Source organism: Argopecten irradians, chromosome 6, assembly GCF_041381155.1.
Source record: "Argopecten irradians isolate NY chromosome 6, Ai_NY, whole genome shotgun sequence".
NCBI classification, from domain to species: domain Eukaryota; kingdom Metazoa; phylum Mollusca; class Bivalvia; order Pectinida; family Pectinidae; genus Argopecten; species Argopecten irradians.
Window position 1 is genome coordinate 20,100,396 of NC_091139.1, and position 13,953 is coordinate 20,114,348.

General features: G+C 36.3%; 1 protein-coding gene across 1 annotated transcript; it reads left to right on the forward strand.

The window, feature by feature from the left end:
* The first annotated feature begins 3,692 nt into the window (after positions 1-3,692).
* On the forward strand, positions 3,693-13,953 carry LOC138325266 (pancreatic triacylglycerol lipase-like). Its single transcript, XM_069270806.1, has 9 exons — positions 3,693-3,826; positions 8,009-8,337; positions 9,024-9,252; positions 9,398-9,517; positions 9,714-9,836; positions 10,265-10,501; positions 10,947-11,061; positions 12,509-12,709; positions 13,084-13,953. The coding sequence occupies exons 1-9, from the start codon at positions 3,784-3,786 to the stop codon at positions 13,178-13,180; spliced, it is 1,494 nt and encodes a 497-aa protein (XP_069126907.1). The 5' UTR covers positions 3,693-3,783; the 3' UTR covers positions 13,181-13,953.

Genomic DNA, 13,953 nt, shown 5'->3' on the forward strand with positions numbered 1-13,953 from the left:
AGTGATTTTAATACAACTGGATATACTATCGAATGAATTCAGATCAGCCCATCAAATCACTTCTATTTTACTATGGATTTCAAACGTTGTCATTATATATGTATCCATATAAAACACATAAAAAATATTCAAAAACATCCCACTGTCAATTATAAATCAATAAAACGGTAGGCATCATTTTTAATTACTTCTCCATGATTTAGAACGCATGTAAGTTTGGAGATTTATGCATGGGGAAATTCCTACATTGATGCAACAAATGACAATTAAGTTGTTTCAAGGTCATTGGAATCTCCTCCAATACCATCATTTCCATCTTACATGGGTCTGTCAAGTATGGGAGAAATTGTGGTCCGTGCTACAGGTAGAGCGTTAGGATCTGTGGGCGCAGATCACATATCATATAGCAGAGAATAATAATAATATTATTGTATGACCCTCTGAGACTTTTTTTCAAATACTTATTCTTGGTCACGGGAATGCGCCAGATCTTTAAAAATGCTTTTAAAATGCCTAATATGGATTAGAAAAAAAAATAATTTGATAAAAAGCCTGATATAGGCAGGTTTGGCGGACTACTATGACTCTGGTGCTCAACCTGATCTATCCACTGTCAATATAATGTGGTCGGGTGCACGGGCATCTGACAGCGTGTCTTGGTAATATATATCACTTAATTCAGAAAATATTACCAAGACATCTATAATAAAATCTTTATTAAAACAAAAATGCATGTGCCTGTGGTCGGGTGGGGTATGCTGTTCGGGATCTTAACAATACATATATGCTTCACTGAGATAGCATTACGAAAAGAACGCACCACAGACTCAAAATTAATACACTAGGAAACCAACCCGGCTTAATTTCTCTATAGGGTGTAAGAAGTGAGTTTACTGAAGTCAAGAAAAAATAGCATGTCACAATGTTCGTCCAGTTATTATACCTTTAAGATGACTGTAAACAGTTTGACAAAATATAGTTATCGATAAAATCGTTAATATGATTGACAACGATGTCTCTTTTGATGATGCGCCAGTGTACAAGTTAAAGATGCGCCACCGCTGACAAATGGTATTTTTCACTATTAAAAACAGGAGCAGACGATTTAGTATTTTTCTTCGGTTACAAAAGTTACTTAATTTACACCATTACCGGCGTTGAAATTTTTGGGCTTCTAATTTTACTCCAAGTTGAAAATACAAAAAATAATTAATTGCATCCCGAAAAAATTCCGTGGCGCTATATTCTATATGGAACGAAGTACTGATTGCCCATGCACCAAAGGCAAAATAAGTTATTTTGTATTATTTTTGTGTTAATTAGACATATATACATACACGATTAAACATCAATTATTGTTCAAATTATGAATATCATTTATGCTCTATCGGTGGTGAAGCATCTTTAAATTTGTGAAAACAAAACTGACCCGAATGGTCCAATACTGCTGATACGCTATTTTTCTAGACGTATGCACTTTGTTATGACGGCAAACGTTTTCGTTTGTCTCGTGCCCAATTGGAATCTCGCTAGTTTGCACGGGCGTCGTCAGGAATGTCTTCCATAATTATTCAGCCACTGTACTAATCTTTAACGCATGTTCACATTCTCGTGACCTAGATTGAAAAAATATCAAATCCGACATAAATACCTTCTTTTCATATTCGTGGTTGGTGGTAGGGCCTGGTTTTTAATTGAAGTCTTACAGCATTAATTGGGAGTTACTTTTAAAAAAGTTATATTTCATCATTCCCCTAGAAATATTTGTCAAGACTAAGTTTGGATGATTATTGGTAAAATAATAAATTATTCACAAATTTTTAATATGCAACAAGAAATATTGATGTTATATAGATATTTACTCTAAATAGACTCTGATTTTTTTTTTTTTTTTTTTTTTTTTTTTGCGTTTGGCTCCATAATATTGAAAACAACTATTCGTGCTTCTGATTCAATTTATTTCTACAAAATTCTAATTTTCTTGAGGGTATACATATATTCTACGTTGTAAACGGCGACGACGTCATGATTCTTTTTAAAATTCTATATGTCATTGAGATGGCAATACAAAATTTCAAACGAATGTGCCCCTACCCTCCCGAAAATTGGCAATTTGTTTTGACGATTTTAGGGGATGGCCATGGGATGGGGTTACTGCCAGTACACTATACTACAATACTATAACCGTTACGGGTCATTCTGGACTTTAGATTTGATTTTAGATAAGGACTTTCCACCTGAGTAGTCATTAGAAAGGTACGATAATCCATGATCTCTGAGCCATACACAAATCTACGTTAATCCAAATTCACAATGACAGATTAACCATAAACTACACATGTTAAATAGTTTGACATGGCGATAAGTAAATCACATTATGACATTTTGCTCCGTCGCCAATCAAACTAGAAATGTCTTTTAAAATGTCCCCGCCAATTTCATAGAAATCAGCTGCATTATAGAATATTGATAGATCAGCACTGGGACGAATTGACACACTAACATATCTTATAGAACTGGCTATATGGTTTACAGATTTATCGATGATTTCTACATTCTGTGAAAAATGATAATCGTCCTTCATCTGTTGACGTCAATCCTCTTGATAAATAGCAATATCAGCTGTTGGGCGTTGTCTGTTTAATTTGTTCAGCTTGTAAATGCGTTGCTGTCTACTTCGCCGTTTCATACACACACTGTATATCATATTAAAGATGCTCCACCGCTGACAAATGATATTTTTTCACTATCAAAAACACGAGCAGACGATTTAGTATTTTTCTTCAATTACAAAAGTTATTTAGTTTACACCATTACCACAATTGAAAAATTTGAGATTCTAATCTTACTTCAAGTTAAAGTTACAAAAAAATATTAATTGCATCCCGAAAAAAATCCGTGGCACTATATCCTATATGGAATTAAAGTGAATAGTCGGGCAAAGAAAACCAGTATAAATGCGTTCATTGGCCTTCCAAAAGTTCTCACATATTAATACGACGGTTAAGTTCTGCTTAGTTTCCCAGTTCTGACCATTAAAGTAAAGAAACGTTGAAAGCATTGAAGCGAGGCTGATTACCCCGTGGTAATGTAACCACGGACATAGTGAGCCGGGAGGAAGTTTTATAATGTCCATACTTTAAATTAATTTCTTCGTACGCAGACAGATTTTGACGAGAGATTTTATTTTTCCATTTCATAAGAAATTATACTGGATACATTCACACCATTTTTACCGACTTAAGCCATCCTTGCCCGACTGTTCACTTTAAGTACTGATTACGCATGCACCAAAGGCAAAATAAATTATTTTATATCATTTTTTGTGTTATTAGACATATATATATATATATACGATTTAACACCAATTGTTGTTCAAGTGATTAATATCATTTATGCTCTGTCGGCGGTGGAGCATCTTAAACGACACGAATCTCTAGAAGATTCATACGAATTCTTTCAAGTATAACCCGAGACTAATTAAATATCTCAAGAAAAGAAACGGGCGAAAAGTTCATAACAAGATTGGAAACATCATTCAGAACGCAGCAAAGTCATAATTATATAGCTAATTTGAATTCGAAACGACCGTGCCAAGATAGTCTAATTACAAAAATATCTGGCATGCATGGTTCATTCACGTGCAGAAGAAATGATGTTTTCATTAGTCCAATAACTAGGTCACTAGCAACTTTCGGCGCATGCTGTATCACTCGTGAGAGCGCGCGTGACTGAAAATGTTTACCCAAATAGATCCAAAATAAAGCTTTGCCATAAAGCAAGATGGGGTCGGCTCTGTTAGCGCTCGTCGGATGTATGGTTATAGGTAAGTACCTATATCAAACGGAATCCTTACATTAGAACTTAATCATATTTGTATGTTTTCTTAAGTAGGCTTTAATGTGTTCGTTAGGCGAATATCATCAATTTTATTCTGACATTTCTCCGAAGGAGGAATATATGAACTTGAACTCACGCTTTGGTATATCAAAATCTGAGAGAAAGTAACTCAGAATTTCGGAAGATCTCTCGAAACGTTAGTTACGATTTCCAAAATTTAAGTTATCATCTTAAACGATCGAAATAGAAACTAAAAATTATGACCGAAACGTATATTTAATTAGAAAAGGTATAGATTAATAACGATATTTTCAGATATCATCACCAGTTATTGTTTAATATTTCCCACGTCAAAATAAGTATATAAACCACTTTTACAAAATCTTAAATGTATTCATTTTGAGCTGTAGCGAATTGACTTTAAACTCTACAACACAAAACCACGCCACTTGCGAACTGTTATAATTCATAAAAGATGTCTATAATTCGACAACTAGAATAAAATGTACTTCAAATAGACCTGAGAACACACTAAGTTTAGAACTCTTCACTTCAGATTGGTGGGGCGATGTAGATAGCACTTAACATCACACGAGCACACGTCCATAATGAGTTCAAGATGCCGACAAATATTATCATTTCCGCTTACCAGGGGCTTGGAGAGAACGCCATAGATAAACTCTGCAGGCTCCATTATGAAGTCAAGTGCTATATTTTTTTTCTTACTGATGTTTGAATATTTTTTGACGAATTGATCGAAATACTGATACGTTAATACGCTTGCAAGAGGAAAACAAACTATTGCAATTTGTAGTTGATCACAACAAAGGTAGACATATGCCTGTCAAAAATAGCTGTGATTATATCACGTTTTCGCGCTATGGTAAAGACCTCAACCTGAGTTCCCTCAGATAAATACATCATACTATTATCTGGTATCTGGGATTTGTTGTTTATTTTTTTGGTGAACCAGAAGGTCCACTACTTTTGTTTATGTTCGTGTAGAGAGATTTATATTAAGGGACCTATCTTGGCAGAGCCTACAAGTCTATTGCCTCTCCGTGCACTGTTAATGTATACAATATAAACAAACTAATTAAAAACTAATCTATAGCTGCATGCATTTTATGGCTGCTTTATCTGCGCACGCCATGCTGAAATAACTAACCAGGGTTAATAACGAAATGTTATATTGCACAAATAATTAACCGTTTTGTATTGGTAGGTTCAATTCGTAACAAAAGTGTACCAATGTGTATAGTCAGTTTGTTTGTTTATTGACGTTGTTGAGGCCACAACCCTGACTTCTAGTAGTAACTGGTGGCTAGTGAAAACACACGAGAGACTCGTCGCTTCGGTCTCTTTAGGGTAATTTACAAGGTTAAAACTTTAGCGATTTTGTAATAAAACAGAGGGAGTCGTAGTAAGGGGCGCCGATTGGGACTTTATCTTTCTGTAATCAAATCAATTTTGTGTACACAAAATTGAATTTCTGTCATAACGAAATCATTTTCGTCTTACAACATTTTTTTTTAGCACACGAAATTCATTTTTGTCTCCACATAATTCATTTCTGTCATTACCAAATTCATTTTTGTGGACGGAATTGAGTTTTGTTCAAAAGTGAAAATTGAACACAAAGTTTAATTTTGTGTCACAAAAGTCAATTTTGTCACCGAATCCAAATATGGATATATATGCATATATGAACTGTCTCATAACGATTTTGTGACGTGGCCTCTCAATGGATATAGTGACCGGTGGTATGGCCCGCGCACACGGTGGATAGGCTGCAAGAGCTTTTGAAGAAAGCACCTGTGTTTAAATCATCCGTATCATTCTTGTGGATGTTTAATATATACTTACTTTAATCAGCAGATCATGTCACGACGTCTTGTGAATCGCATGCTCTGGAATATAATTTATAAGGCCTGGTAGAAGCGGAGGGAGGTTACGATATCAACTACAGGCCGATTACGTACATACAGAAATGGATACTCTATGGAAAATAGTCTTTCAAGGAAATGCATATGAATTGGCATAAGCGTAATAATTACGTATTTATCAAACAAATATTCGTTCACTATCACAACTTTCAAGTCTGATTACCATTCGCGAAAGATTGAGAGAACTGTTAGCGTTTCAACCAATCGGTTAGCAGCTTACAAGTTAAGGTCAAACATGGAATAATTTGCATACTTAACTGACGAAAATGAACCATGAAGAAATTTTGAAGAAAGCACCTGTGTTTGAATCATCCGTATTATTCTTGTGGATGTTTAATATACTTACTTTAATCAGCAGATTACCCTATGTCACGACGTCTTGTGGTTACGATATCAACTACAGGCCGAGTACGTACATACAGAAATGGATACTCTATGGAAAATAGTCTTTCAAGGAAATGAACATGAATTGTCATACGCGTAATGATTACGTATTTATCAAACAAATATTCGTTCAATATCACAACTTTCAAGTCCGATTACCATTCGCCAAAGATTGAGAGAACTGTAAGCGTTTCAACCAATCGATTTACTTTTGTGACACAAAATTGGATTTTGTGTTCAATTTTCACTTTTGTCTAACAAAACTCAATTTCGTCCACAAAAATGAATTTTGTCGTGACAGAAATGAATTTTGTGTAGACAAAATTGAATTTTGTGTTAAATTTTCACTTTTGTCTAACAAAACTCAATTTCGTCCACAAAAATGAATTTTGTCGTGACAGAAATGAATTTTGTGTAGACAAAATTGAATTTTGTGTGTCGGAAGATAATTTTGTGAGACGAAAATGATTTAGTTGTGACAGAATTCAATTTTGTGTATTCAATTTTGAAAAATTGATTTTTATTACAAAAAGATAAAGTCCCAATCGGCGTCCCGTAATGAGAGAGAGAGAGAGAGAGAGAGAGAGAGAGAGAGAGGGGAGAGAGAGAAAAAATAGCGGTTTAAAAATTAATGACGGGCTTTCAAAGTAAACATAAGTTGACTATTTCTCGATGTTTCATTTACAATTTTCACGATCATAACAATGTCCCGGGAAATCGAGAGAATTTCCCCGCGTGAATGACCGGGTACACGGTATGTCCGACCGTAGAAGCAGCGCGACCGGTTCATCGGTGTTTCGAAAAACACCAACCATGAACTCGGATTTTGATTCGACTTGACACGTATGATAAATGTTCTTAAAAGCTTCACTGCTTCATTGCGGTCACATTAATTCACTGACAACAGACAAACAGCTTTCACATATGCTGGACGTCAACAGAAACTAACACTTTTTGAAATATACTTTATAGAGCTTTATAAAGTCAAAGAGGCGAACCTTCAACTCAAGACCAAAAAGTGAGGATTAGCCAAGGCAAACATCCTTTGTGAGAGGTTGGAAGTATGCAGTAAATTATCATCCCTAATTTAGTCGCCTCCTACAATCATACAGACAGCCAGAATCCTACCTTTATGAAAATTGAGTTATAAGGCATAGGGACGTTACATAATCTCAGTCCGTTGTTCTAACATAACTAAAAATGACGCTACTCACCGAGGAACCGAACCCAAGAGCCGAAATGCACAACATTTTGACTTACGAATGTGGTGTCGCAGATTGTGCCTTGAAACATAGAAACACAACTGCCTTATAAGCAGAAATGCTTTATTTTGTTTTACAACGTCTAAAGTTTCAAACAATCTACGGACAATGTATGTTGGTTGGTTGGTCTTGATTAACCTGCTATAAAGTAGATACGGTATATTGCGTGTAATGGATGCGTGTTTTTCAGGAGACTGCCGTATTTCGGCTCGTATCTCTTTACAGAAGTGTACCTCTTACTATTTTTCTACTGCTAACCGATTAAAACACCACAGAAGACACCAATAAACACACGCTGATTTGCTGTTAATTTTGACCTTGAATGACCCTTGTATTACATCCCAAATGTTCGTTGTTTTGGTGGTAAAGATTTATCTTGTTTTGCGCATTATGAACTTAACAGCAAAGCCATTTAGACCAGTCGTCTCAATCTCGGTTATTTCGCCTGAGAATACAGTTGAAATTGTAAAGGATTAGCCAGCCACTATAACAAGGGGACATCACCTTGAAATATTTCAGTTTGCTTCCTTTGTTTTAGGTCTATGAATATAACTGTTTAATTCATCTTGATTTCAGGGTTCTGTACTGGGAATACTCTGAGAGACGTTCGTACAAAGCGCTCCTCCCAATGTTACGGAGATCTGGGATGTTTCTCTAACGACTACCCATTCAACAATACTGACGGAGCACTGCCTCTCTCCCCCAGCGACATTCGTCCAGGGTTCCTTCTCTACTCAGAAAGAAGTATCCCCACAGCTCCTCATCGTCTGGTGCGAAATGACCGCCACAACCTATGGACTTCCGGATTCGAATCCAGTATCCCTACCAAGATCATCATCCATGGCTTTACACAGAATGGAAACGTTCCGTGGGCACACGACATGATGTCTGAGCTAATCAGAAAGGTAAAAAAACCATTCCATAGTCTATAGTAAAGTGTTTTATCTTATTGTAAATCTTCTCTTTTGGAGTGCTCCATTCAAAATTAAAATACGTGTACAATGTAGTACCTCCAAAAGTGATCGTTAGTGAATAACATATAATGTATAAGATTGAAATTTCTGCCAAAGCAGTATATACATTTTTATAGCCTTTTCATAAAACTGATCAAACGATTAATCTATGTACTAATACAAAGTTTCAGGAGAATAAAACAAAGACTTTGTCTCCCATCTTCATGTTTAACAGTGTTTTAGTCCTTTTAAATTTTAAATGATTAAATGTTGCTTTTGTACCTTAAAAAAAGAAATTTCAATCCAACATAGAAGTATAATTCAAGACGACAAACGCCTTCTGTCTGTCTTCTTTCGTGACTGACGACCTGAAACAGCCAAGATCATTCAATGATTTTCCCTGTGTTGGCGGACGCAGAAAGAAAGCCGATTGTTCGTGAGAAATCAATTGACCCTATGTCAATATCTAGCAACTGCTTATCATTTGCCATGAGCTAGCAACCCAGACGTTTAACTGCTAATGTTTAAAGTGATAAAGTTGAAAGGCTTAAGGTTAATAAACATCAAACAACTTGACTACCAGCACCACTCTTTTCTTTTAAAATGCACGTAAAATTTACATCGCTAATGGTTGACAGGAAAGAATGAACGTGATCATCGTGGACTGGGGCAGTGGGTCTGGATTTCCCTACACACAAGCTGTGGCCAACACCCGCGTCGTAGCGGCGGAAGTAGCAGCTATGATCACTTACCTGAACACCGCTGCCGGCACCACAAGTCAACAGTACCATCTGATTGGTCACAGTCTGGGTGCCCACGTTTGTGGCTATGTTGGAGAGACTATCAGGGGGCTTGGAAGAATCACAGGTAAGTGTGTAATAGAGAATAACGGACAAGTGACTTTTCCTAGTTCTTGCATCTCACTACCACTAGTAATCTGGACTTTCCTATAAGTTGAAGAAGTGCATGTTTTGATACAATACAAGATTTACAGTTTAAACTTTCTTTATAGGTCTTGATCCTGCTGAACCGAACTTTAAGGACACGCCACCAGAGGTTCGTCTTGATGCTAACGATGCTAACTTTGTTGACGTCATTCACACTGACGGATCAGAGTATGATACCATTTCCGGTAAGATTGCTGTGGCATTTCGGTAACTTATCGTCCTTTACATGAAGAAAAGTCATGTGATCAAGATTTATATCTAGTTTTCATTTTGATGATATGAAGAGATGAAATATTGAATGTTCAATATGTTTGCGGCCTTCGGCAAGACAAACACCCGATCTATATACGATATGTGAACATATATATCTATTGATTTCAGGCTATGGAATGAAGAATCCTAGTGGAGATATTGACTTCTATCCAAATGGAGGTCGTAACCAACCCGGGTGTACACACGAAACATGGACCAACGTCGTCTCACACCTGAACTTGGGTCCACAAGGTAAAACTCGATGTTCACACAGGTTAAAATTTTAAATCCAGCGCTGTTGCGAAGTTTGAAATGGACAATTTAACAATAATATATGCGTTGTAACCACATAATAGAAACCTTGATCCAAATGGCTGAGGACAAAGCAGCAGATCAATTTACCATTTCTGTGGATTCTGCTATTTCTCGATTAGGAGATAGAATCCAAACCGTTCCCCCATGTGGTGAAAAACTCGATTGGAGACCGAATGTGTCGCGGTGAAAATGGAGAATTGAAGAATTAGTTTAGAAAGAAAAGGAAAGATTAAATACTATTTAAACGCATATCATTACCAGTATTGCTCTCAACATGTAGAGCAAAGCTGGGGAAGATCAAAATTAGTGCGAAAGCTGAAGGAAAGAATTTACCAAGAGCAATTTTATCTGTTTTCCATTACCAGGTGTGGGTCAAATGCTTGCATGCAGTCATGATCGCTCCATCTATCTGTTTATCGAGTCCATCAATGGAAGATCCTGCACTATGAAGGGCTATCCTTGTGAAAATTTTCAGAACTTTGTGATTGGACAATGTTTCTCCTGCGGAAACCAGCCCTGTCCAAGTTTAGGGTATCACGCCGACAGGTTCAGGGCCAGAGGAAAGTTTTATCTAGCTACCACGGACAGTCCGCCATACTGTGGTAAGTATACATCTCAAAATCAATACCAACCATGTCGTGTACTTTTCTGTATAAATCAAAGTTTAGTTAGAAATGTGTGTGAATCTGGCTGTGATTTTGTAAATTGTTGTTGACATATACTAACTTATATATACCTATATTATATAATTATATTACATAGCATATGGAATAACTATTTATACGCCAATAGAACCTTACATACCCATTAATATAAAGTACGCCAATAAATGCCTTAGTAACTTTTTTAGCACAGAAATTACTGCACTACTCTTTGATTCCATTCATTTAATTTTCTATGTGATATTTCCACATCAATAAAATGAACACACTTATAATTTGAATAACCTGTTGGCATTGCTCGAAAACTTCATTGTGACAAAACTTGTACATTTGTATTTATGTAATAAACTTACATCTTGGTGTTTTGACTATTGATTGTTGTCAGGTCACCACTACCAAGTGACCGTCCAGTTCGGACCAACTATGTCCACTGACTACGGAGTACTACGTCTCCGAATACTCGGAACAACTGGACTGTCGGAAACTTTTGTTTTACAAAGGTTATTAGTTATGTTTATAGATGTTATAACTTAAGCTTATGTTAGGTTTGCATTTTAGAAAAAAAAAATCAACGCACAATTTTTATTTAAAAAAGGTTACCTTTATTAGACACGTAAATATATTATAAGTTTTGACCAGAAATGCACTAAGCAATAGTTTAGATAAGTAACGCGACATTGCGATCGTTTTAAGAAACATTTTGGTATAACAAGAATTTGATCATTTTAAAAGCAAATTTTCAATTTAATCTATAATTTTACGTCTTTATGGCAAGCGTAAACAAATTTAAAATGACTATATATATATAATATAGCTTGTGGCGCATTTGAGTCAACCTAACTGCATCACGTGTATCAAGCGAAGCAACTCTTTTCAAATACAGATATGAATACTAGAAAACATTATTCGAAAGTCGCAACATACCACTGAATGACTTATTTTCGCGTGCGATATTTGTTTTCGCGTATTTTGCGAAAATAAATAAACGCGAAAAAGATTGAACTACAACTACAGTGGAGCGTTTTACATGTAAATCGAGAAATGAAGTTGACATGAAAATATCTAGCCCGAAATACTCTGGCCCTGACACCAGACTTAGACATTATGACAGATAGATGTCTGGTTTATAGCCAAAGCGCACTGCTATATCAAAACGTGAAATAAGCCGACACCGTTTGGTATCGGGCCAGGTCATCTCCGATTCAGACTGCTTACAAAATATTACCACCGAGAATCGTCACTTAACGTGGTCTTTTCAACAAATGAATAATTTATCTACTCATAGCCATCCATTTTATCACGCATGCACGATATATTGTGTCAACACAGTAGTGTACTATGTATGACTTTCTTTTCCGCAACTTTAAATTTCCCTCGTCGTCGTCGTCATTCTCTCGTAGTATGCAAATCACCTTTAACCTCGACGGATTGCTATATTTGGGTAGATATAATATTCATTTGTTGAATAGACTAAGGTTATTGGTGCTTCTCGGTGGTCAGTCTGAATCGAAGATGGCCTGGTCCGATACCAAACCGTGTCGGCTCATTCCACGTTTTGATATAGCAGTGCGCTCTATGGCCCTAAACCGGACATCTATCTGTCATAATGTCTAAGTCTGGTTTCAGGGCCTGAGTATCTCGGGCTAGAAAATATCGTTATAGGTATCAAACCGCGAAATTAAATTTCCCCGAAGTTACGTATGTAATATGACTTAATCAGTGACCATATGCATATTTGAATGCCACATGTTTTAAATTGTTTGCATAAATAGAAACATAAGCCTTGTGTGTTAATTCGAAAACAAAATAACTGTCAACCTTAGACTCTTTAGTTTGGTTTGATTGTTTTTACGTCCCATTAACACCTAGGGGTATTGGACTCAATCTAGATAATGCTAATTTACATGGCAAATGCAACTCCTACAAATGGTATTTTTTTTATTGCAGTTCCAACCCACAGACCGGAACAGATAACGGCTTCCAGCAGAACCAAGTACGCAAAATAATGTTTGTGTCCAGTACTTACCTAGGAAATATATTAAATGTACAGGCACAGTTCGAGGAGCACAGTTCTATCCTGAACTATTTCTGGACCGGGTCCGTATCGCTCGCCAATATCAAGGTCACTGACGGCAAAACAGACATAAGGTAATATCAATTAGTTCGTATGTCATAAGTATCATCCGAAAACCACTTGAACATAACACCAATAGCGATCATCCGAAAACCACTTGAACATAACACCAATAGCGATTATATGTAGGCCGATTCGCCACAATGCTGATATTTTCTGGCTCCTGGTTCTGAATTCTATCGCCAATAAATACATCTAGTACTTCATTGGATATAATACATATTTTCAAACAATGATATCTTGCCGTGAAGCCTTCTTACCTAAATTGATATTGCTTCAAATTCGGTCTTTAAATTGACGTTTGCGTCTAAAGACAGATTTTGAGTTTTTGTTTTCAAGACTACATTGCTATTATTATTAATAATCTCAATATTGTGTTTCATTACAGATACCTCTTCTGTTTGGGAGAAACGGTGCTAACATCCGGACAACCCATGGTCGGTTTCAATCACGCCGTCCACACTACAGAATGTAGCGGACAGTAACGGAAGGTGTCCGGTCTAACAGATTGGTCGCTCTGATATACTGTGAACTAATCCATTTATATCACAATCAATCACTTGTGACACATTCTTTATACAAACTCGGCAATCATTGGAATGTTCTTTGAGGATGGCGGATTTACAATATATTGTATGTTAATCACTAGAGTACGGGTTACACAAATACCGTATAGCGGGAAACCTTCGCGGTCGGAATATTGGTCGATTTTGTTAGTTTGAATTTGGACGAGTTATAATTTGGACAATTTTCCCAATCCCAGTTGCTTTGTTTTATCTAGCTCTAATTAATATGCCAAATTCTGTCCGGTCAACCCTGTTGATTGTGATTGTGTTTGTAGTTGCAGCAACCAGCAGTACGCATTACCTGTCACTCCTGAAAGATATCTGGACATCAGGAGATTTCGAATATCTTCTAAATTGACGGGCTAAATTTTGGCAATCTACATTACGGATATGCCAAATCGCCGGAACAAATTCTCTCTGATTTCCTACTATACGGTATTATGGAGGTTGTGATTATACAATTTAAGTAGGATTAACTTTCATTGTTATTTTTGTAAATTGATTGGAAGTTCAATTAAATCATTATCTTGTTTCATTAATATATATCATCATTTCAATGGACGATGTACATGTGGATGGTTAAATCAAAAGAACAATTTGACTGGGGAACTGTTTTAATACGCAATACCATGTGGTAGACATTGCTAGAGGATTATGTAGTAACATAGTTATCATTAAAAGAGTAACACGGA